Here is a 20,975-nt window from a genome sequence, read left to right as displayed (position 1 = left end):
AAAGTGAATTCAAGACTCAATTTGATTATGTAAGCTAAAACAAGGGGAATTTTGAAGAATATATTGCTAGAGTTTCATTATAAATTATCCTTAATTTTGAATCTTGAAATATTACGTAAATTGAGGAGGAATTTATACGATTGAAGGGAGAGGTGACTTTGAAAGCAAGGCACCTGATTCCAAAATAAATAAAAAGAAATGAAGGTGTTTTTCGTCTCTTACACTTGTCCCCTGTCCTGTCCCGTCGCCTTCAATCCCTCTCTTTCCGCCTTATCTGCTTCTACAGTGCACACCCTGATTTCTGAGCTCACTCTCCCTCCACGCCATCCCATTTGTTATAAATATCCCACCTCCACGCCACCCCCAACCACCGTTTTTTAACGGCTACTTTATCCCTCTTTGAATGACCCCAAAAAGAAACCCTTACAAGCTAAAATAATTCCGAGTGTGGTGAAGTTTCTCGAGGTGGGTTCCTCCAGATTCACTCAGGACTTGAAGGATTTGGGGTTTTAGAGACGCACCCAGATGGATTTCTCTTCGTTTTTGGTGTCCTTAGGGACGTCCTTTGTGATATTTCTGGTTTTGATGCTTGTTTTCGCTTGGCTTTCTTCAAATCCTGGCAACCATGTCATTTATTACCCAAATCGGATCCTCAAGGGTCTGGATCCGACCGTCGGGTCCAGTACAAGGAGCCCATTTGCTTGGATTAAGGAAGCTCTGTCTTCTTCTGAGAAGGACGTGATTTCGATGTCGGGGGTTGATTCTGCTGTCTACTTTGTGTTTTTGTCCACTGGTTTGTCTTTCTTTCTTTTTCACTTGCACGTTTTAGCTTCAAAGGTTGTTGGGTTCTTATTCTATTGCTGCCCTGTTTCTGGTTTTCCAGTGCTGGGGATTTTTGTGTTGTCTTCCGTTGTTCTTCTGCCAGTTCTTATTCCGGTTGCTGCTACTGATGATGGTATCAAGAATGCTAAGAAGAATGATACCCTAAGTGTTGGGACTTTCAATGAACTTGACAGATTATCTATGGGAAATGTCAATGTAAGCAACATGAATGTATCAAGAATTTTGGAGGGTTGTCCTTTCTTTGTTGTTTTGGTTCTTAGATTTGAGTTTTGATGTGCAGCTGGGGAGTAATCGTCTTTGGGCCTTCTTATTAGCTACCTACTGGGTTTCCTTTGTGGCATATTACTTGACATGGAAAGCTTATAATCATATCTCAGCTCTGAGAGCTGAAGCTTTAATGACTCCTGAAGTAAAGGCTGAACAATTTGCCATTGTTGTTAGAGATATCCCTCCAGTTCCTCAGGGTCAAACTAGGAAGGAACAAGTTGATTCCTTTTTTAGAAAGATCTATCCCGATACGTTCTATCGATCGATGATCGTTACAGACAACAAAGAGGTTTGTTCGACATTTTTTCAATCGTTGCTTCGTACTGTGCAACATTGTGATTTAAACTTGTCACTATAAGTTGAGTTTGTTGTTGTATTTGTATTGTCATGTATGGTTTCTTGGGCTGAAGCCTTTCTCCTGGTGAGATCCCACGTTGGCTGGAGAGGGGAACAAAACATTCATTGTAAGAGTGCGGAAACCTCTTCCTAGTAGACTCGTTTTAAAACTGTGAGGCTGACGATAATACATAACGAGCCAAAATGGACAATATCTACTAACCGTGGGCTTGGGTTGTTACAAATGGTATCAAAGTCAGACACCGGGTGATGTGTCAGCAAGGACCCTGGGCCCTCAAGGAAGGTGGATTGTGAGATCCCACATCGGTTGGATAGGGGAACAAAACATTCCTCGTAAGGGTGTGAAAACTTTTCTCTAGTAGACATTTTAAAATTGTGAGGCTGATGGCGATACATAATGTGCCAAAGCGGACAATATCTACTAGCGGTGGGATTGAGCTGTTACAAATGGTATCAGAGCTAGACACCGGGCGGTGTGTCTGTGAGGACGCTGGCCTCCAATGGGGGGTGAATTGTGAGATCCTACATTGGTTGGAGAGGGGAACAAAGCATTTCTCGTAAGGGTGTGGAAACCTCTATCTAGTAGACGCGTTTTAAAATCATGAGGATACGTGGCCACATGTGATTTATATCTGACATATTGTAAATGTTCATGTGATTTATATTTGACATATTGTAAATGTTCAAATGACTAGCAGGTTAATAAGTTGTGGGAGGAGCTGGAAGGATGCAAGAGGAAGCTCGAACGATCCGAAGCAGCATTTGCAGCTTCAAAAACCGAAGCCAAGCCAGAAGGTACAAAACCAATGCATAAAACTGGCTTCCTTGGTCTTATAGGGGACAAGGTTGACAGCATAGAATTCTACTCCCACAAGATCAATGAGCTTGTCGGAAAATTGGAATCTGAACAAAAGACTACTCTTAGAGAGAAGCAGAAGAACGCTGCTTTCGTCTTCTTCAACAACCGAGCAACTGCAGCTTCTGCATCGCAAAACTTGCATGCGAAAATCGTCGATAAATGGACCGTTCTAGCAGCTCCCGAGCCCCGCCAGCTTATCTGGCCTAATCTTTATATAGACTTTATTCAGAGGCAAGTTCGGCAGTATGTTGTGTATGTCATTGTGGCACTGATGATCTTCTTCTACATGATTCCAATTGGTATCATTTCTGCCATTACCACACTCAATAACTTGACTAAGTTGCTGCCATTTTTGAAGCCAGTTGTGAACATAAATGCAGTCAAAGTAGTATTAGAAGCCTACTTGCCTCAATTAGCTTTGATTATCTTCTTGGCTGTGCTGCCCAATATACTGCTTTTTCTATCTAAATCTGAGGGAATTCCTTCAGAGGGACATGCTGAGAGGGCTGCTTCTGGGAAATATTTCTATTTCAGTGTGTTGAATGTTTTCCTTGGAGTCACTTTGAGTGGTGCACTGTTTAAAACATTCAAGGACATTCAGAAGGATCCAAACTCTCTTGTTCCCTTGTTGGCTAGCAGTCTCCCAGGCAGTGCAACTTTCTTTCTTACCTTTGTGGCTCTCAAGTAAGCTTCTCATTCTAAGATCCTTCGATTTCGTTGTTTCGTCTTTCTCTCTTTGTGTAGCCTTACTTTTGTTCCATTTTCTGTATATCATGCATATATTAGTGATCATCTGGGGAATGTTTAACATTCCTTATAAGGGTTGGATTACCTTTTCCTAGTAGACGTGTTTTAAAACCGTGAGGCTGACGGTGATACGTAACGGGCCGACAATATTTGCTAGCGGTAGGCTTGGCTGTTACTAATGAAATCAGAGCTAGACACTGAGTGGTGTTAGGACGCTGACCCCTGAAAGGGGTGGATTGTGAGTTCCTACATCGGTTGGAGGGGGGAATGAAACACTCTTTATAAGGGTGTGGTAACTTCTTTTTAGTAAGACATGTTTTAGAACCAGTGCGGCTTAAGGTGATACATAATGGGTCAAAGTGGACAATATTTGCTAGCAGTGGGTTTGGGTTGTTACTAATAATATTAGAGCTAGATACTGTGCGGTGTGTCAGAGAGGACGCTGGTTTCCAAGGAGGGTAGATGGTGAGATCCCACATCGGTTGAAGAGGAGAATGAAACATTCCTTATTAGGGTGTGACAACCTCTCTAAGTAGACGTGTTTTGAAATTGTGAGGCTGACGACGATATGTAACGGGCCAAAGAGGACAATACTTACTACCGGGGTGGGCTTGAGCTGTTACAAGAACAATCATGTTTATACCCTTAGTAGTTCTCTATTTCTAAACAGTGTAGCTTAAGAATCTAAATTTATCGACTGATTTTTTAGTCTGTTTTGCTTTTTAGGTTCTTCGTTGGTTACGGTCTCGAGCTATCTAGGATAGTTCCTCTTATCGTATTCCATTTGAAGAAGAAATTCCTTTGCAAATGTGAAGCTGATGTGAAGGATGCTTGGACTCCTGGTGACTTTGGTTATGGAACTAGAATTCCGGGTGACTTGCTCATTTTTACCATAGGCCTATGCTACTCCATCATGACACCTTTGATCATCCCGTTCAGCATCATATACTTCGGTCTTGGATGGCTTATTCTTCGTAATCAGGTAACGTAAAACAATCGTAAAACCGAGTGGCAAACTGTAACGACTGTGTCGATGTGTTCTGTCTTTTGGACATTGCTTTGTTATTTGTGCTAACGTATGACCTTGTTTTACAGGCACTGAAAGTTTATGTTCCTGCTTATGAGACCTATGGAAGAATATGGCCTCATATATTCAACCGTATCATAGCATCACTCTTGTTGTACCAACTTACCATGTTCGGTTTCTTCGGGGTGAAGAAATTCTTCTACGCTCCAATCTTAATTCCGCTCCCCATAATTTCCTTGATATTTGCCTTCATTTGTCACACTAAATTCTACCGAGCTTTTGCCGATACCGCTCTCGAAGTCACTTGTAATGAGTTGAAGGAAGTTCCGAACATGGAGCAAGTGTTTAGATCTTTCGTTCCACCAAGTTTGAGCTCCGAGAAAGTCGATGACAACCAATTTGAAGATGCACGGTCCCAGGCTTCAAGAACAGAATCGTTTGCTTAGTAGAATTTTCGATGTTCTTGCTTTAACAATAGATCTGATGTAAAAGTCATATGAAAAATGTTGATAGTTTGCATAAGGTAAGGGATCAAGACGTTTAGGTTGTGAAAGGCAAATAGTGTGTAAAAGAAGAATGAATGTTCTATTGCAATTTTCGTTGTACCGTATATTTGATTATTGATTTTTTGGTGGTTAAAATTAAGCTTATAAACAAAATCTTTCACAATAAATTTATATAATTTCTGAAAAAAAGAAAGCAACAATAAACCAATAACAAATATTTATAATCGAATTTCATTTGAAAATGATAAACAAAATGATTTTTATTTCTATCTGTTTCAAAGACGACATGGACTTTAGACTGTTTAAGCGATGACTTAATCTGTAAGAATAATTTTGGGCAAAGCAAATTATAAACAAAAATGAGGTGCTGTAAGCTCATCATATTCAGCGTTTTCCCCCCTACAAGGAGCTTCTACTTGTTGTGCCTTGTGCGCTACAAACAATTGAATTTGGAGATGCAAATTGGCGCCGCCTTGGAAGCATCCCAGTTAAACCGCGCCTAAATTCCTCACAAAACAGCTTTCTGCGATTCTTACAAAGATCGCGGTGGGCTTCGATTTTGAATTTGCAAAGAAAAACTCAGTGAAATGCCTTCGTCTTCTCTGTTCTTCGGACCCCCAGAAATGGTTGTCAAGAATCGCTTTCTGGGTTTCCTTATTTGGCAGTCCATCCCTTCAACCATCGTCTTTTTCCTCTTCAAAATCTTCATTTCACCCATTTCTTCTGTTTCTGTTAGCGATTCCTCAAGTGGGTCTGGGAACCCATCAGCCCCTTTTGCTTCATTGCTCACTGGGTTCCTTACTTTTCTTACATTTCATCTCTCTCAACTCCTCTTCTCTGCTTCACTCTCTCTTCTTGCTTCGCCCCAGCTCGAACGACCTGCCGCGCCGCTTGAGCTCGCTTTTGTGCTCGTTCGGTTTCTTGTGGTTTCAGGCGGCGACAATGCCTCATCGGCGTCGGCTTCCAAGGATTTTCACCGTCGGGCTATGGTTTCGTTCTATTTGGTGCTGTTTGTAGTGGCCACTGCGGTTTCGGGTTCCTTGGCGGCGGTTTCTACATGTTGGGGGAAAACAGATGGTCTTAGCAGTGCGTGGCATACGGGTCTTTCGATGGGTCTGATTTATGGCCTTTTCTATGTTTACAAGAAGAGATGGGTTCTAACGTTTCCAATCATACAGGTTACCTTTTGGTCCTTGGTTTGTACTTTTAATCAGAATCATTCTCATCTTCTGTTTGGGAACTATATTGAATAAGTATACGTATATCTTAGGATGCATAAGAAAAGAACTTGGAGATTTTGAGTGCTGCACACCTTACTGCTTCTTTGGATATCACTTATGATTAATTTGTATAGGTTTTTCTGTAAATGCGTTTCTTTCACAGAGTTGTCTGTCGTTAATTGTTTATGTTCACAATTATGCATATCTGTTCATTTTGAAGATTTCTCTATACAATCATTAACTCTAGTAAGTGTTTGTGAGATCACACATCGGTTGGAGAGGGGAATGTTAGATCACACATCGGTTGGAGAGGGGAATGAAACATTTCTTTCAAGGATGTGAAGTAGACGCATTTTAAAATCGTGAGATTGACGACGATACGTAACGGGCCAAAGTAGATAATATCTACTAGCTGTGGACTTAGGCAGTTACAAATGGAATCAAAGCCAGACACCAGGCAGTGTGCCAGCGAGGATGCTAGCCCCCAAGAGGGGTGGATTGTGAGATCCCACATCGGTTGGAGAAGAGAATGAAGCATTCCTTATAAGGATGTGGAAACCTTTTTCTAGCCGACACGTTTAAAACCATGAGGCTGACGGCTACACGTAACAAGCCAAAATGGACAATATCCGCTGGCGGTGGGCTTAGGTGTTCTTTGTCAGTAGAATTTAAGCTACCGTATTTACTTCACCGACTTATCTTTGATATTTGTGTTCTTGGATGTTTCATGGTCAAATTTTCAAGCCTCCTGTTTACTGATTGCAACTATTTTTATCAACAGCGTCCCCCTTTTTTCAGCTTTAAGATGGGTTTTCCGTCAGCTACCATGTTGGCTTCCAAACTTTCTGCTGCAGCTTTCCTATTTTCAGCAGTATTAATGGCGCTTCTGCCGGATCCACTTAAGAGCAATGCTACAGTCGGGAAATTCATTGCTAACCAGGCCATTCTATTCATTGGAAGCTTTGCAGTATTTCTCTCTTGGGAATTGACTCACCACTTACATCAGGTTAGTTCATTGTTCATATATTATGTTAATGGCATTATAATCTCATGCCTTATTTCGTTGACAATTTTTATGTTCTACAATTTCTTGGAGAACGACAAGATTTATGATATGTTACTTTAATCATGTATCTTAACCATAGACACTCTTAACTAAGTGGGTTCACTGGTCATGTCTTTCCCCTATTATGTCGGTGTCGCAACAATCCTTATCAATAGTTCATCACTTCAATGTCATTAAGCGAGCAGTGCCGTAGCCCCCTTTAGGCTTTTGAATTGAGGATTGATGGGTTTTTGAGAAAAAAATCATATCATTATTCTAATTCGATAAAATGATTTGAATGGATGGCTTCTCAAAGGGTTGTTCAAGGGTTCAAAACTTTCGAAGTTTAGGAGCATAATTGAAACTTTTAACAAAGTTACGGGAGTCTATCCCGTCCATCTTATAGGTAAGAAAACGAGCGGTTTTATGCTTCAGATGGACTATATTTGTATAAAAAGTTATGAAAAAGAGCTAGACTTAACTCCAGTTTTGTGCTTCACTGTGTGTATTTTATAACTTTAGGTTCTGCACACCAAGAGGTTTGCTTTTGCACCTCCAAAGGGATCTGCAGCTGCGGAAACAAATCCGAGCGAGTACCTCTTTGCAGCGTTGGACGACAGCAACCCAGGGTCTCTTTTGCAATATCTTGCATTTCTTGATCTCTGTATGGTTTGTGAGACTAATGTCGATATATGGCGGAGAGCTGCATTTTTTGAAGAATCGGGCGAGACGTACAAGCGAGTTGTATCCATATCATTGAGGCCTCTGGAGCAGTTTGCCCTGAACTTGGGTGAAGGTTTGGAAGGTGCTGTGGACATAACCTCCCAACTATCCAAACAGTTATTACCGCCAAAGGACTCTCACTTCGACTTGAAACAATTGGAAACTCTTAAAAACTTTCAGGTTGGGGATATATTTTGATTAGACTATAACTATTCTCTTCATTGCATATTTCATTTTTATTTAGTCTTGTTGGAGGAGGGGCAGGGGCTGTTTTGAATCTCCATGTGAGTTCTGCAGTGTTATAGGTTTTTCTGGATTGGAATCAGTGTCAACTCTGTTCTTATCATGCATGATATCTAAGTATTATAGTCATTTCATGTAGTTTTGTTCATGACTGCACAAGAACAATATTGGAATCGTATGCACGATATCTAAGCCATGTTTATGAATACCAAGTGAAACCGTTTAAACATTAGTGTGAGATCCCACATTGGTTGGAGAGGGGAGCGAAGGATTTCTTATGAGGGTGTGAAAATCTCTCTCTAGCAGATGCATTTTAAAATCTTGAGGGGAAGCCTAAAAAGAAAAACTCAAAAAGGACAATATCTGCTAGGGGTAGATTTGGGTAGTTACAAATGGTACCAAAGCCAGCCATCGGGTGGTGTGCTAGCGAGGACGTTGGGCCCTCAAGGGGGGTGGGTTGTGAGATCCCACATCGGTTGGAGAGGGGAACGAAACATTCCTTATAAGGGCGTGGAAACCTCTCCCTAGCAGATGCGTTTTAAAAATCTTGAGGGGAAGCCTAGAAGGGAAAGCCAGAAAGCCAAAAGAGAACAATATCTGCTAGCGGCTAGCGGTAGACTTTGACTGTTACAAATGGTATTAGAGTCAATCACCAGGTGGTGTGCTAGCGAGGACACCGGGCCCCAAGGGGGATGGATTGTGAGATCCCACATCGATTAGAGAGAGAAATAAAGTATTTCTTGTAAGAGTGTGGAAAACTGTCTTTAGAGATACGTTTTGGGACAATATATGCTAAAAGTGGACTCAGCTATTACATTTAGTTAAAAGCATATTTTTACCTGATGCATATAAAAAAATGGATGCAAACAAACTCATTTACATGCATTCACTTTCAAATTCTTATGCTTGCCCGATGTAGAAGACTGCATGACCACTATATTTCCGTTCTTATCATATGGGGCCTCCTCATGGCATCTGTATCTAAGAGCCTAAGAGCCACACTGTATCTAAGAGCCACTGTGATCCTGTCCTATCTATCCTGTCTTTATTTTGCTTGAATTTATGTTCTTTACCCATTCGTTTCTGTGAACATCTGTGTGGCTATTGGATATAACCGATGATGCTTGCTAAACTTTGCAGGTGTATGCATGGTGTGCCCGAGCGGTTTCTATGTTGACCGCTCGCTCACATGTGGAAGATCAATTCGGGGTTGCCCAGCTCTCTGGTAGTAATGCTACTGTTATGTCAACACTGTTGTCTTGCCTGCTTGCTGTTGAAGTGCTGATGGGGAAGAAGACTTGCATACAATCTTCACACGATCTATTTGGCCCAGCTGGTATCAAATGGGCAACATCAAGTATTAGAAGAGTAGATTCTTCAGTTGGTAAAAAGAAAAGTGGTCCGCTGCACTCGAACGCATATGCAATTGCAGACGTATTGAGGGCGTCGATCTATCTCATTGTTTCTGCATTCCATGATGAGATGCTGAACAGTGCCAAGTCAGGTGTTCTTGAGAAAGATTGGATCACTTATGAAAAGCTCCCTTTCGGTACTCGCGAGTTGCTTCTGCAAAAATTGCATATTTTCTTGGACTTCGAAGCTTAGATATAACGGTGAATTCATCGTCATTTTCCCTTTCATGCCCCGTTCATCGAGTTATACCGAACCACCTTTAAGGCAGTTTTGTTGTGTTTGTTTCTTTAGTGTTATAGCTGGAATATGAAGAGCTTGTGATGAAAGTTCACAAACTAAGTTGGTAAGTTCTTAATACATTGCCCTTTATAAACACCAATGTTTTAGTTGGATCTCTCTTTTTTGACAACCCTTGAAATTTCATAGCTACTTGCTTCGTTTTTAGAGTAAAATTGTAACCGTTCAAGTTTACCGCTAACAAATATAATAGGTATTGTTCTTTTTGGGCTTCCTCCTTCCCCTTCTCCTCAAAGTTTTAAAACGTGTCTAATGAAAAGAGGTCTCACCCTAATAATGTTGGACTTTTGTTTTTGGACTTTCTTTTTTGGGCTTCAATTAAGGTTTTGAAACATGTCGGTTGGGAGAGGTTTTGATACCCTTACAAGTAATGTTTAGTTTTTTCCCATGGGATCTCATATATTCATAAATATATATATATATATATATATATATATTTGTTTATTTTGTAAAATCCATGTGAGGTTTAAATGCGATGTCTTAGAGATGAAATCTAACTTTATTTTAAAAGGAATGTATGTTTTTTTTTCATAAAAAACTAATGATTATATTAATTTATATCTTAATTTTTTTTAATAATGGAAGGAATTTAAACTATTGTTTTTCACAAAATCACCTAAATTAATTTATATTTCAATAAACAAAAATTATGTAATTATTTCCAAATAAGGTAAAAAAAATAGAGGAAGATGATAGTAGTGAAAAGGTGATTCTTACATTTTTTTTGTCTAATATAGATTAATTATTTATTTTTAAAAATAAAATTTTAATAAAGTGTCTAAATTAATTATTCATTAATATTTATGATTTAAATGGATATAATTATCTAGAAATCCACGTATTTCGATATTCGATTAAACAGCGGGGTAATAAAGGTCCCAATATTATTTTTATTATTTTTATTTATTTATTATAATTTAACCGTTTTGCAAGTGCTGCCCATTAAAATTACAGGAAGGCAAAGTTACTTGGATGCGATTAATGCGAGTAGCATCTTTTCGCATTCTCTCATCCAAACCCTAGTTCATACTCAAGGGCATTTCAATCTCCATCCCGAAATTCCTCTGTTGGTTTCAATTATTTCTGCTCCCATGGCCATGGAATCGAATTCCAGCCCTAATTCGTTAGGAGAGGAAGCGAGGAACTGGCTTGAACTGCCTGCAGATGTCACGTCTATGATTCTGCTGAAGTTAGGCCCCGTTGATATTCTCACCAACGCTCAAGACGTTTGCTCTTCGTGGCGTAAGATCTGTGAGGACCCTCTCATGTGGCGCGTTGTTGATATGCGCTATTCCGGTGATTGGTGGGACATGGACTACGATTTGGAGGAGATGTGCAGGCAGGCTGTTGACCGTAGTTGTGGCCAATTGATTTACATTAACATTGAGCATTTTGGCACCGATGATTTGCTCCAGTACATTACTCAGAGGTATGTTATTGTTTAATTTTAGTATCACTATCTTAGATTTTCGTAAGGTTCTCTTGTTGTAACTATAGGATAGAGATAAATCAACCTAAAATCTCTACTGTAATGGAATAGCGTTGGATGTTCTGGCCATTACGTAAACGTTCTGTTTCAATTTTATTTTTCAAACGTGCTGCTCTATTTGTTTTGTTCTAGTTTTTATAATTTAAAATCTGCATTTGTTCTTTGTTATTTTATGTTTCTGTAATGCACATGTCTAACGTGAAAGCATACAGACAAACGAATAAGGGCGAACATCCAGGACCAAAATTGAAACTGAACCATTTATATGGCTTTGTATAGATTAGTATATATATATTTTATTCGTTTATTGCATGTAAAAATCATGTTTATGGATAGATAATCTGCCGTACGTTACCTTATGTAGAGGATGACAAGTTTGATGTGAAGCTTAGAATCAGTTTTCTCTGACCTGAGACAGGGAACCTAATTGCCAGCTCTTGCTCTGCAATTTCTTGTGGAAATTCTATTTATTTATTTTTTTTCCCATCACAGTTGTCAAATATTTTATTAAAATTCTTCTTCCCGTGGCACGGATATTGGAAGTTCAATCCAATGAACATGGAGCATATGCAATTCCATTAGTTTGTCTTATCTTGGTCCTCATTTAATAGCGATGAAGATTTTCACCAGTAATAAAGGAGAGGGGCGTCTTGTAAGTCATGGGGGACTGAAAGATCCTCTCGGGCTATTTCTTATGGACAAAGTCTTCTCTGATGGTTTATGTGTTTATGTGGTGTCTTGATTTTGAGTTTGTATTTTCTTGATTTTGACGGTTCCATATATTAATTTGTTGCAGTTCAAATCAACTTAGAAAACTCCGCCTTGTATATTGCAATCGCATCTCAGATGAGGGATTCATTAAAGCAGTTTCGAAACTTCCCTTGTTGGAGGATCTTGAGATATCTTTCGGTTCATTTGATGTGGAAACTTTGGAAACTCTTGGTCATTGTCGCCCTCTTCTGAAATCACTAAAACTGAACCGTCAGTTTTACAGACGGGTGGAATGTGACAAGGGAGCCCTTGCTATTGCTGAAAATATGCCTAATCTACGTCACCTTCAGATATTTGGCAACAGCCTTACTAATAGGGGCTTGGAGGCCATTCTTGATGGTTGTCCTGACTTAGAATCTCTTGATTTACGCCAGTGTTTCAATTTGAATTTGGCGGGACAGTTGGGTGCAAAATGTTCTGAAAAAATAAAAAATTTACGGTTGCCTCATGATCCCACTGATGACTATGAATTTTCAACCGAGATTGTTGAATATGGTGATGATTATGAGGAGGATTATGGTTACCCTTTTGGCTTGTCTGACACCGATTTATTGACTGATGACGACGACTATTATGAATTCTCAGGGGGCAGCGATTTCTCTGACTATACATGGTAGTTGGTCCAATGAGCCTAGCAACTGCTGAACTGCACGAGAGAAGAATGAGAGGCTCTCTTTCCACTAGAGTAAGTAATTTTGTTGTTCTCTTCTACATGCAATAAGTAAAAGCCTAAAACAACTTCTGGGTATCTTCATTTTGTGTGTTTATAGATGAAGATGATTCTAGGAAGTCTAAGAAACATATCAAAATTCAACTAACCAAGTGATATGTTGTAAAGTCACTAGTTCACGTGTCAAATATGTTTGTTTATACTTGTACTAATCGATTTTATGCTATATCACTTGGATTGTAAAATGTTGATATATCTTGCAATGTATAGTGGTTAAAATTTATAAATTTGTCTTGCTCGTTTGATTGATATCTCACAGATGATTATGGAGATTTCAGTGATTAGATATGCCCTTTTTTTCATTTCCTAACAACGTTGTTAGTTTGCAATATTCAAATAATATTCATCCTTATTCTTCTTTGTCGATTAAGACGAGAATTGCAACGGAGGCAGCGTTGAGAAGATTTGATATGATTATTTTATGACAGCTTTGTTTGAGGTCCATAAAAATCAAGTACCTATGAATTAGGAGGGGCTGCTCTCATGGAAGAAGAATGAAATAGTATTTTCACAAGAAGTTGCAGTTTAGAGAAATCTAATTCTCAGCTTCCTGTCATCCTGATGAGTGGAAGAACAAAGGCAGCAAGAACACTTGGGCAAAACAACGACTAACTTAATCGCCAGATTTTGCGTCATAAAAGAGCTTTTTACATACTACAAATGAATTATACAAAATTGAAGTTCTAAACTTTCACGATTTTATTTTCAATGTGATGTTGTGTTTTGATCTCTAAAAAAAAGTCACCCAGCTAAACGTTAAATGTTTTCTTATGAAATATTTATAAATAAATTTATATCTTGTAATTATTAATTCTTTTGTTGATGAATTCGACATGAGCATAGCCCACCCACCAGTAATTAAGCATAAAACTAAAATATTTTGAATTTTATGTTAAATCTATTTAAAGTTATGGCGGAGATAATGATACAAATGTAACCCGTGGGCCGCGATTCCGCTAAACAGTCTCTCAAGAAAATGAAAAAAGAATTAAAAACAAAAAGGCGCGCGCCGGTTTCGCGTAAAAATTCAAAGATAAATATCGAGGTCGAATTTTCGCGCCTCGGCATCTTCTTCTACGTTTTCGTTCAAAGCCGACATCGATCCCCTCTTCACTACGTTTTACTTGGGTATATTATTCTTCACTGTTTCTCTCAATGGGGGATCCCGGCCATCTGGAGAAGATGGGAATAGAGCTTAAATGCCCAATTTGGTAACCCTCCTCTCAATTTCTTGAATGCTATAATCATCTATCCCTCTCTACTTCTTTGTTTGCTTTGAGTTCCATTTTCTCCCAAGAAAATTGATAAGGAATACGAGTAATTATGTTGCATTTACTTTTGTTCTTAACTGCGAATTGGGATAAATTTTCAGATTTCTTTGTTGATGATGTATAGTTATCTGATTTATGTGCACTCATCTTTTTTTCGCTACTTCTATTGCGATTTTCCCGGAAATTGTCTATAGTCTGAGTCTTTTGAACTCTGCCGCTTCACTCGGATGCAACCACATATTCTGCTTGTAAGCCTCTCAACACAATCGCTTTTCATTCCTATTTAATTATTTGTAAAGGCGTTAGTGACGGAAGTTCTCTAAACTCTCATTTCTTTGAATTTCAGTGTATGTATAGAGAAATCAATGAAATCGGGTTCGAACTGCCCAGTTTGTAAGGTGCCTTATCGGCGAAGAGGTATGATTCCATTAACATTCGGATGTTTTAAACTGCATATATATCTCCGTTTTATGAATAAAACAGACGAGCATATTCTGTCTTTTTTGATTTTTTTTTAATCTTATATTATCTTTTGTTTCTGTAGAAGTTTCGTTCGCTCATTTTATGACATTCTTGTTCAATCGGGAATGAAATGGCAAAATCAATACGACTGCTGTCTAATTTTATCACGTCTACTAACGTATTCTTTCTACAATATTGTCTGCAGAAGTTCGTCCTGCTCCACACATGGATAATTTGGTGAGCATTTACAAAAGCATGGAAGCTGCTTCGGGAGTTAATATATTTGATACCCAGAATTTGTCTTCTGATAATTTATCTGGTAAGATCGTAGTTCATGAACACGGACACAAATTGATTTCATTTTCTCACTATAGCTTCATGACCTGCCAAGCAACTTGTGCGATGTCGTGAAGAGAAGATGTTTTCATTTCTTCTCGTCCATTATAGTGAAGATAATATATCAAGATTGAGTCAAGATTTATTTTTTTTCCGTTAGAACTATGACTAGTATTTTAAAGCTTTTCAAGAGTAAACCAGTTTTCTTTCTTTCTTCCGGAGTTTTTACTCGGTTACTGTTTTTTTCCCTACTTTTCATAAGTTTCAGCTATAAACTAGAATGGATCTAGGATGTGGTGGAGTGAGGGCTGTCTTTAAATTTCAAATTTGGTAGAATTTCTAAGTACTTCTCTTTCTCTTTGCTTCTCCTCACTGAAGATGGAGACAAACAAGTTGAAGGTGATAGCAGTGGTTCAAAACGGCTCAAAACAGAAACCAGTGGGAGAACAGCTTATGAACTGAGAACTTTGAAAAAAGAGCCACAAAAAATACAAAAATCCAAGGGGAAGAATTCTGCTTCTTCCCCTCTGAAACCTTCATTTCCAAGAAAGAAGAGGGTTCAGGTGCCGCAACGTCCTCTTTCAGAGACACCTACCGAACCTGTAAAGTTAGCATGTAGTCTTAATGAGGTGAATGAAGAAGAATCGAGAAAAGGTACAGATGCTTCGTTGGATAAAGGTCAGCCAGTTCTTTCACCTTTTTTTTGGTTGAGAGAAAGAGATGAAGAAGATGAAAAGTCGAACCAGGAGTCGGATTTGGATCAACCTACAGACTCGATGTCAATGAATGTTCTTTCCTTCAGTGATATCAAGGATTCATTGGAAGAAAGCACTTCAAAGGCTCCATTGGTGAGTTTACTGGAAACATTGTGATTATATCATCGTGGATATTGACTACTAAGCAAGTACAACAAAGTTGCAATCAATCTCAAAACTTTTATGCAGTTGCAATAACTTCAACTTTTAAAGTAATGTAGGTACAACCATTTTGAGAACTTCATTCTGAAAAAGAAAACCTGTATATGAAATAAATGGACATCAAAGCAACCATTAATTCCTGACATAGGCTGCAGGATATACCCGTTCGACCTCTCTTCTTTACGTCTTATGTGGCCAGCGGCAGCCTAGAAATTTGCATCTGTTTTATTAATAAAAGGAAAGAAACAAAGCTAGTACGCCCCTATACTTCGTTGTTTCTAATTTTGCTTATTTTATCTCGTTTTCCTGATGTAGGAGGAAGTGTGTGGCAAGCCATCCAACGACTTGGATCTCTTTGATAGTGAAATGTTTGAATGGACTCAAAGAGCCTGTTCCCCCGAACTTTGTTCAAGTCCCTTTAAACGGCAGGTATTGAAGATTTCGTTTTATCATCTGAAGTCAGACGTGTACCAGGATTTCCCCCATACACTCCATTTAATTGGTGCCATCCATATATGCAGGTTGAAGATATTGCTGGAACTGAAACATCATTATTGGCAGCAGCCCCTGATGAAGAACTAAGGAAGCAAAATCCAAATGGAAGCTATAATCGAATTGGTAATATCCTGGACATCTTGGTACCTAATGTGCCCCCTCTGGAAGGCAACAGTGTGAAGGATCATACTGCGCGTGCTAATCTTACCAGAAAAGGTAGGAAGAAAAAGGAAATTGCTCTGAAGAAATGTTCTAAAAGATTGGCAGAAGCAGCTAGTGGGAAATATTCCCAGGCGGCCACCGAAACTGAATGCTCGAGTCAAAAGCAGCAGCACGATGTTATCAACAGCTTTGGTAGTCTGAAAAATAGTACCAAAAGAAGCAATAAGAAAATGCACTTCGATACTGATGCAAATAAGGCTATTTTTGAAAGTGTTCCTGCCGTTCCAATTAATTTAGCAACTCCAAATGAGAATTTCAAAACCAAGACACCAGCCTTTCCAGAAGTGGAAAAGGTTAATCAATTCCTAGAAAAGAGTCGCAAGAATGGCAGAGCCAGCAAGAAAACACTCTTTGGTATTGATGCTATTAAGGCGACTCCTGAAAATGTTCCTGCTGATCCAGTTAGTTTAGGAGTTCCAGATGGTGGACATAAGAATTTTGGAACCGAAATATTAGCTTTACCAAAAGGTGAAAAGGTTTATGAACTCCCAGAAAGTAGTTGCAAGAAAGGCAGAGGCAGGAAGAAAGCGCACTTCGGTAACAATGCAAATAAGACAATTCTTGAAGATATTCCTGCCCATCCCATTAGTTTAGGAACTCCAAACGATGGTCCTGAGAATTTTGAATCAGAGGTATCAGCTTTTCAAAAAGTGGAAAAGGCTAGCCAATTCCCCGAAAAATGTAGCAAGAATGGCGGAGCCCACGGAGACCAGAGAGTGGTCCAATGCCGCATGAAGTCTAAGAAACAAAAGCTGGATTCAGTGGACGACAAACTGCAAGAGAACCCATATTTCAATCAGGATCAGCACGATAGTTCTGCTATTCCTGTTTTGATCACCGCACCGTCTGCAGTTGCCACGCCAACTGATCAAAAGAGTGCACGTGAGAAACAAGAGAAAAATTTCTCTGTTTGCGTAATAACTAGTGAGTACGATAACATCACCCAAGGGAAATATGTTGGTGCTCAGGAAAATGAAGGTCAGCTCTGTGAAAAGCTTGGATGCAGTGACGATGCAGACAACTTGGATTCTATGACCAAAAAAGGTTGTTCAGGGAAACGAGAAAGATTTGATGATGAATTTCAATGTGCTTTCTGTCGCTCATCAGAAGAATCAGAGGTAGATCAACTATGCTTATTCATTTACCTGTTTATGTTCTTAATTTTCTCTATTTCACCTGTCTAAACACAATTTTTTTCTGCTGCGAATTGCTTTAAACGCCACTTTTATCTTTAAAATGATACAGGCTTCTGGAAGAATGGGCCACTATTTCAATGGGAAGCCGATCGATACAGATGCCATCAAAAACTCAAAGGTCGTACATGCCCACTGGAATTGTGTTGAATGGTAAAAGAATCCTTCACACTTTGCGCCTTGATATACTTCAAATTGCTTCCTTTAATTTTATAGAAACTGCAGTTACTTTCTAAGGTATAATGAAGCCGATTTACAAACTCCGGAAATATTCAGCATGTTAACTGTGAAAATGCACGAGGTTTTCTTGCCACCAATTTGTAGGTTGCTCTTAATAAGTGTTTAAAAGTCAAACCTTCTATATACTCCCATGTGATACAAATGGGGCAAGGGATGATCAATGTCATGCTGATTTTCTGTACAGATGTCAGTAAATCTATTTTGTCATTATTTTTAATGTGCAGGGCGCCCAATGTTTATTTCGATGGCTCCACTGCAATTAACCTTGAAGCTGAGCTCAGTAGAAGTCGAAGAATTAAATGTGGTTGCTGTGGAAATAAGGGTGCTGCTCTTGGGTGTTATGAGAAGAATTGTCGCAAGAGCTTTCATGTTCCTTGTGCAAAGTTGATGCCTCAATGTCGATGGGATACCGTAAGTGCTGCTTGACCTGAATTCTTACTACAAGATTTTTCGTCACACATTTTTTCTTTATGACTATCATCTTATGTTCTGATCTCTCGAGCAGGAAAATTTTGTGATGTTATGCCCTCTGCATCCGGATTCTAAACTGCCAAGCCAGGATCTGGAGCCCCAAGAACTGAAAAGCAGTTGCGCTCCTAAGCGGTATTTCAATATTGGCTGATTTGGAAAATGTTTTGGCCGGTCAGCATTTGAATTATTACAGTCCTCTATATGCTTCAGTTTGTTGCCTTCTCAATTGCAGACAATCGAACACTAAATGTATAGCTGTTGCACGTGAGATCAGCAATCATGGAAGGTTTACATTTCGTGAATCATCTAAGAAATTGGTTCTGTGCTGTTCAGCTCTCACCACAGCAGAGAGGGTAACATTTTTTTTTAAAAAAATAACGCTGTTCATGTGGATCTTTTTTCTTCCATACCTTAATTTCAGTGTCCTGATGGTCGGAGTTGCAGGAAGCTGTAGCTGAATTTCAGAGATTATCTGGAGTTCCAGTGTTACAAAAATGGGATGATAGCGTTACACATATAATTGCATCAACGGATGAAAATGGAGCATGCAAACGAACCTTCAAAATTTTGATGGGTATTTTGGAGGGAAAATGGATATTGGGTATTGAATGTAGGTTCTATTCCTACCCATGATTTTTTGGATTTTAGTTTCAGTTTAATATGATAACAACAATTATTTGTCGTCCGTCAAAAAAAAAAAACAATGTCAAATGGTGTAATAACATATGTCTGGTGGAACATGAATGGAACAAGTTGCATCTGATTCATTCTTGCTCATTGCCATGTGCAGGGATTAAGGCTTGTAAACAAGACATGGAACAAATAGAGGAAGAACGCTTTGAGATTACTCTAGATGTCCATGGAATCAGGGATGGCCCTCAACTTGGAAGATTGAGAGTCCTGAACAATGTAACTTTCTTTTGCCTGTACTTAATGATATTGGCATATATCTATAGTTATGCAGTGAATTGCATTTGGTGTGCTGGGTTTATCTAGTGCTAATTGCTAAGTAATATGACCATTGTCTTAATTTACCTGTTCACGTAGTTTGCTATCCTATCTTTAGAACTCAATTCCTGCTTAAATTTTTTTTCTGTTTTGTGTTCGCACATTTCCATATATCTTCTGCAGCCATATTTAGTGCCGTATTCTAAATGCCACCATGTAGCATTTCCAGATTTTGCATAATTTGAGTGTCCTAAAATTTCAAATTTTGACCCACTTGTTGAAGCCAACAATCTAATACTCTTTTCTTTGCTAGTCTTAGTTTGCTTCCATGTAAACTGACATGAAAAGTTAATATTCAAATGGAAAAAACTGAAGAGCTGAACTCATCTGCACTAATAAGTGAATCCAAGTTGAATAGGTGAGGTGATTGTAAAATTGTGTTTTAACAGTTGTGGTCTTCTCTTTGCAGCAACCAAAAGTCTTTTCTGGGTTCAAGTTCTTCTTTACATCAGATTTCTTACCTTCATACAAAGGATATCTCCAACAACTTGCAACTGCAGCAGGAGGAACTATTCTGCTTAGAAAACCAGTTTCAAGCAACAACCAAAGCAGCTCTTGTTCTTCACCTAACTGCCAAGTTTTCATCATTTACAGTCTTGAGCTTCCTGATCAATGCAATCCAGGTGAAAAGAATGAGATTCTCAATCGCAGGCGATCGAATGCCGAATTGCTTGCTGAGTCGGCCGCAGCCAAAGTTGCAACAAATTTGTGGCTTTTAAACTCGATTGCAAGCAGTAAATTAAGAAGCCTTGTGGAGTAACTCGTCGACCCATGTATGTATATTTTCCCTAAAGAACTCTAGCACTGTCTAAATACAATCACTCAGTCAGTAATGCTTATTTCTTGAGAATGGCCAAACCAAACATGTCAAGCTAAAATGATGTTATATCATAAACCAGGTCATACAGATCTTGTATCTATTCAGTGTTCTTTGCTTCTCTAATTGCCATCGTGTTTCTGTAGATTCATCATTCATGTTTTCTTTTTTTCCCTTGATCGGATAATTCTTGTTTCTCCATCAAAGTTGTAGTTATTATTTATTCTTTATTCTTTTTAAATAAGAATAATTTGGGTTAAAATAACAATTTTATCTTATAATTTGTAATTTGTTCTCTTTAAGAATTTAATATGTTATATGTTAAATTATATAATATTGTAGAGATTTAAATCTCATAACTTCCAAATGTTTCCTAAAATTTAAATTAGATTTAAACAAATTCCATTAACGAGCTTGAAGAATGGGATGCACCCCAACCTTTGTTTTGAATTTTGATTTTTTTTTTTAAATGTTTTCATACAAAAAAAAAAATAAATAAAAAAAAATGATAGTTCTTTGATAATTTTGCGTAAATTACAACCCTTCAAAAGCTATTAAAAAAAATTACACGAAAATTTGGAGGGAACAAATACAATTTTAGAAAATAGAAAACTAACGCTGGCCTCTGTAAACGAAACCAAACTATAAAATGTCATCATCGCAATTTCCATCTCTGTTCTTCTCAACTTTCCCCAACAAAAACACAGGCTCCTGTTTCAATTGTTTCTACTCCCATGGACTCCAACCCCACCTCGGAAGAGGTAGCGAGGAACTGGCTTGAGTCGCCTGCAGACATCATGTCCATGATTCTGCTAAAGCCTGTACTGCCATGATGTTATGTTTCTGTAATGCATGCAATTTAAATCGGATAGGCTCATTTCCATACTTTATTTCAGATCAAGTACATGTGATTTGATGCAAGCCTATGGGATGGCATGGCACTCAAGATTTATGTTGAATGAAATCTTGATTCTTAGCTTCAACTGGAACCTGGACTAGTAATTGT

The 20,975-nt window shown here is 38.6% G+C and overlaps 4 protein-coding genes across 5 annotated transcripts; all 4 read left to right on the top strand.

Annotated features, from left to right (window-relative positions):
* The first annotated feature begins 326 nt into the window (after positions 1-326).
* LOC111477749 (CSC1-like protein ERD4) lies at positions 327-4,722 on the top strand. The gene is made up of 6 exons (XM_023121637.1): positions 327-793; positions 884-1,038; positions 1,124-1,399; positions 2,166-3,010; positions 3,800-4,055; positions 4,169-4,722. Exons 1-6 carry the CDS (start codon positions 526-528, stop codon positions 4,544-4,546), a joined length of 2,178 nt encoding a protein of 725 aa, XP_022977405.1. The 5' UTR covers positions 327-525; the 3' UTR covers positions 4,547-4,722.
* A 255-nt stretch (positions 4,723-4,977) lies between these two features.
* On the top strand, positions 4,978-9,656 carry LOC111477752. The gene is made up of 4 exons (XM_023121639.1): positions 4,978-5,784; positions 6,608-6,832; positions 7,394-7,774; positions 8,978-9,656. The coding sequence occupies exons 1-4, from the start codon at positions 5,194-5,196 to the stop codon at positions 9,440-9,442; spliced, it is 1,662 nt and encodes a 553-aa protein (XP_022977407.1). The 5' UTR covers positions 4,978-5,193; the 3' UTR covers positions 9,443-9,656.
* Positions 9,657-10,479: 823 nt separating this feature from the next.
* On the top strand, positions 10,480-12,786 carry LOC111478528 (F-box protein SKIP19-like). Its single transcript, XM_023122824.1, has 2 exons — positions 10,480-10,976; positions 11,833-12,786. The coding sequence occupies exons 1-2, from the start codon at positions 10,639-10,641 to the stop codon at positions 12,422-12,424; spliced, it is 930 nt and encodes a 309-aa protein (XP_022978592.1). The 5' UTR covers positions 10,480-10,638; the 3' UTR covers positions 12,425-12,786.
* Positions 12,787-13,628: 842 nt separating this feature from the next.
* Positions 13,629-19,941, top strand: LOC111478687 (protein BREAST CANCER SUSCEPTIBILITY 1 homolog). Of its 2 annotated transcripts, XM_023123090.1 has the most exons (14): positions 13,629-13,748; positions 14,003-14,056; positions 14,155-14,225; positions 14,476-14,589; positions 14,985-15,454; positions 15,839-15,952; positions 16,045-17,358; positions 17,486-17,586; positions 17,898-18,084; positions 18,179-18,276; positions 18,377-18,497; positions 18,589-18,754; positions 18,935-19,053; positions 19,562-19,941. In XM_023123090.1, the coding sequence occupies exons 1-14, from the start codon at positions 13,693-13,695 to the stop codon at positions 19,910-19,912; spliced, it is 3,336 nt and encodes a 1,111-aa protein (XP_022978858.1). In that variant the 5' UTR covers positions 13,629-13,692; the 3' UTR covers positions 19,913-19,941. The 2 variants fall into 2 exon arrangements, with proteins under 2 accessions (XP_022978858.1, XP_022978859.1); XM_023123091.1 differs by lacking the exon at positions 14,003-14,056.
* The last annotated feature ends 1,034 nt before the right edge of the window (positions 19,942-20,975 follow it).

This window comes from Cucurbita maxima, unplaced genomic scaffold, assembly GCF_002738345.1.
Source record: "Cucurbita maxima cultivar Rimu unplaced genomic scaffold, Cmax_1.0 Cma_Scf00004, whole genome shotgun sequence".
Taxonomy (NCBI): domain Eukaryota; kingdom Viridiplantae; phylum Streptophyta; class Magnoliopsida; order Cucurbitales; family Cucurbitaceae; genus Cucurbita; species Cucurbita maxima.
The sequence above is the reverse complement of the archived record's forward strand: the minus strand, read 5'-3'. Positions and strand labels throughout refer to the sequence as shown.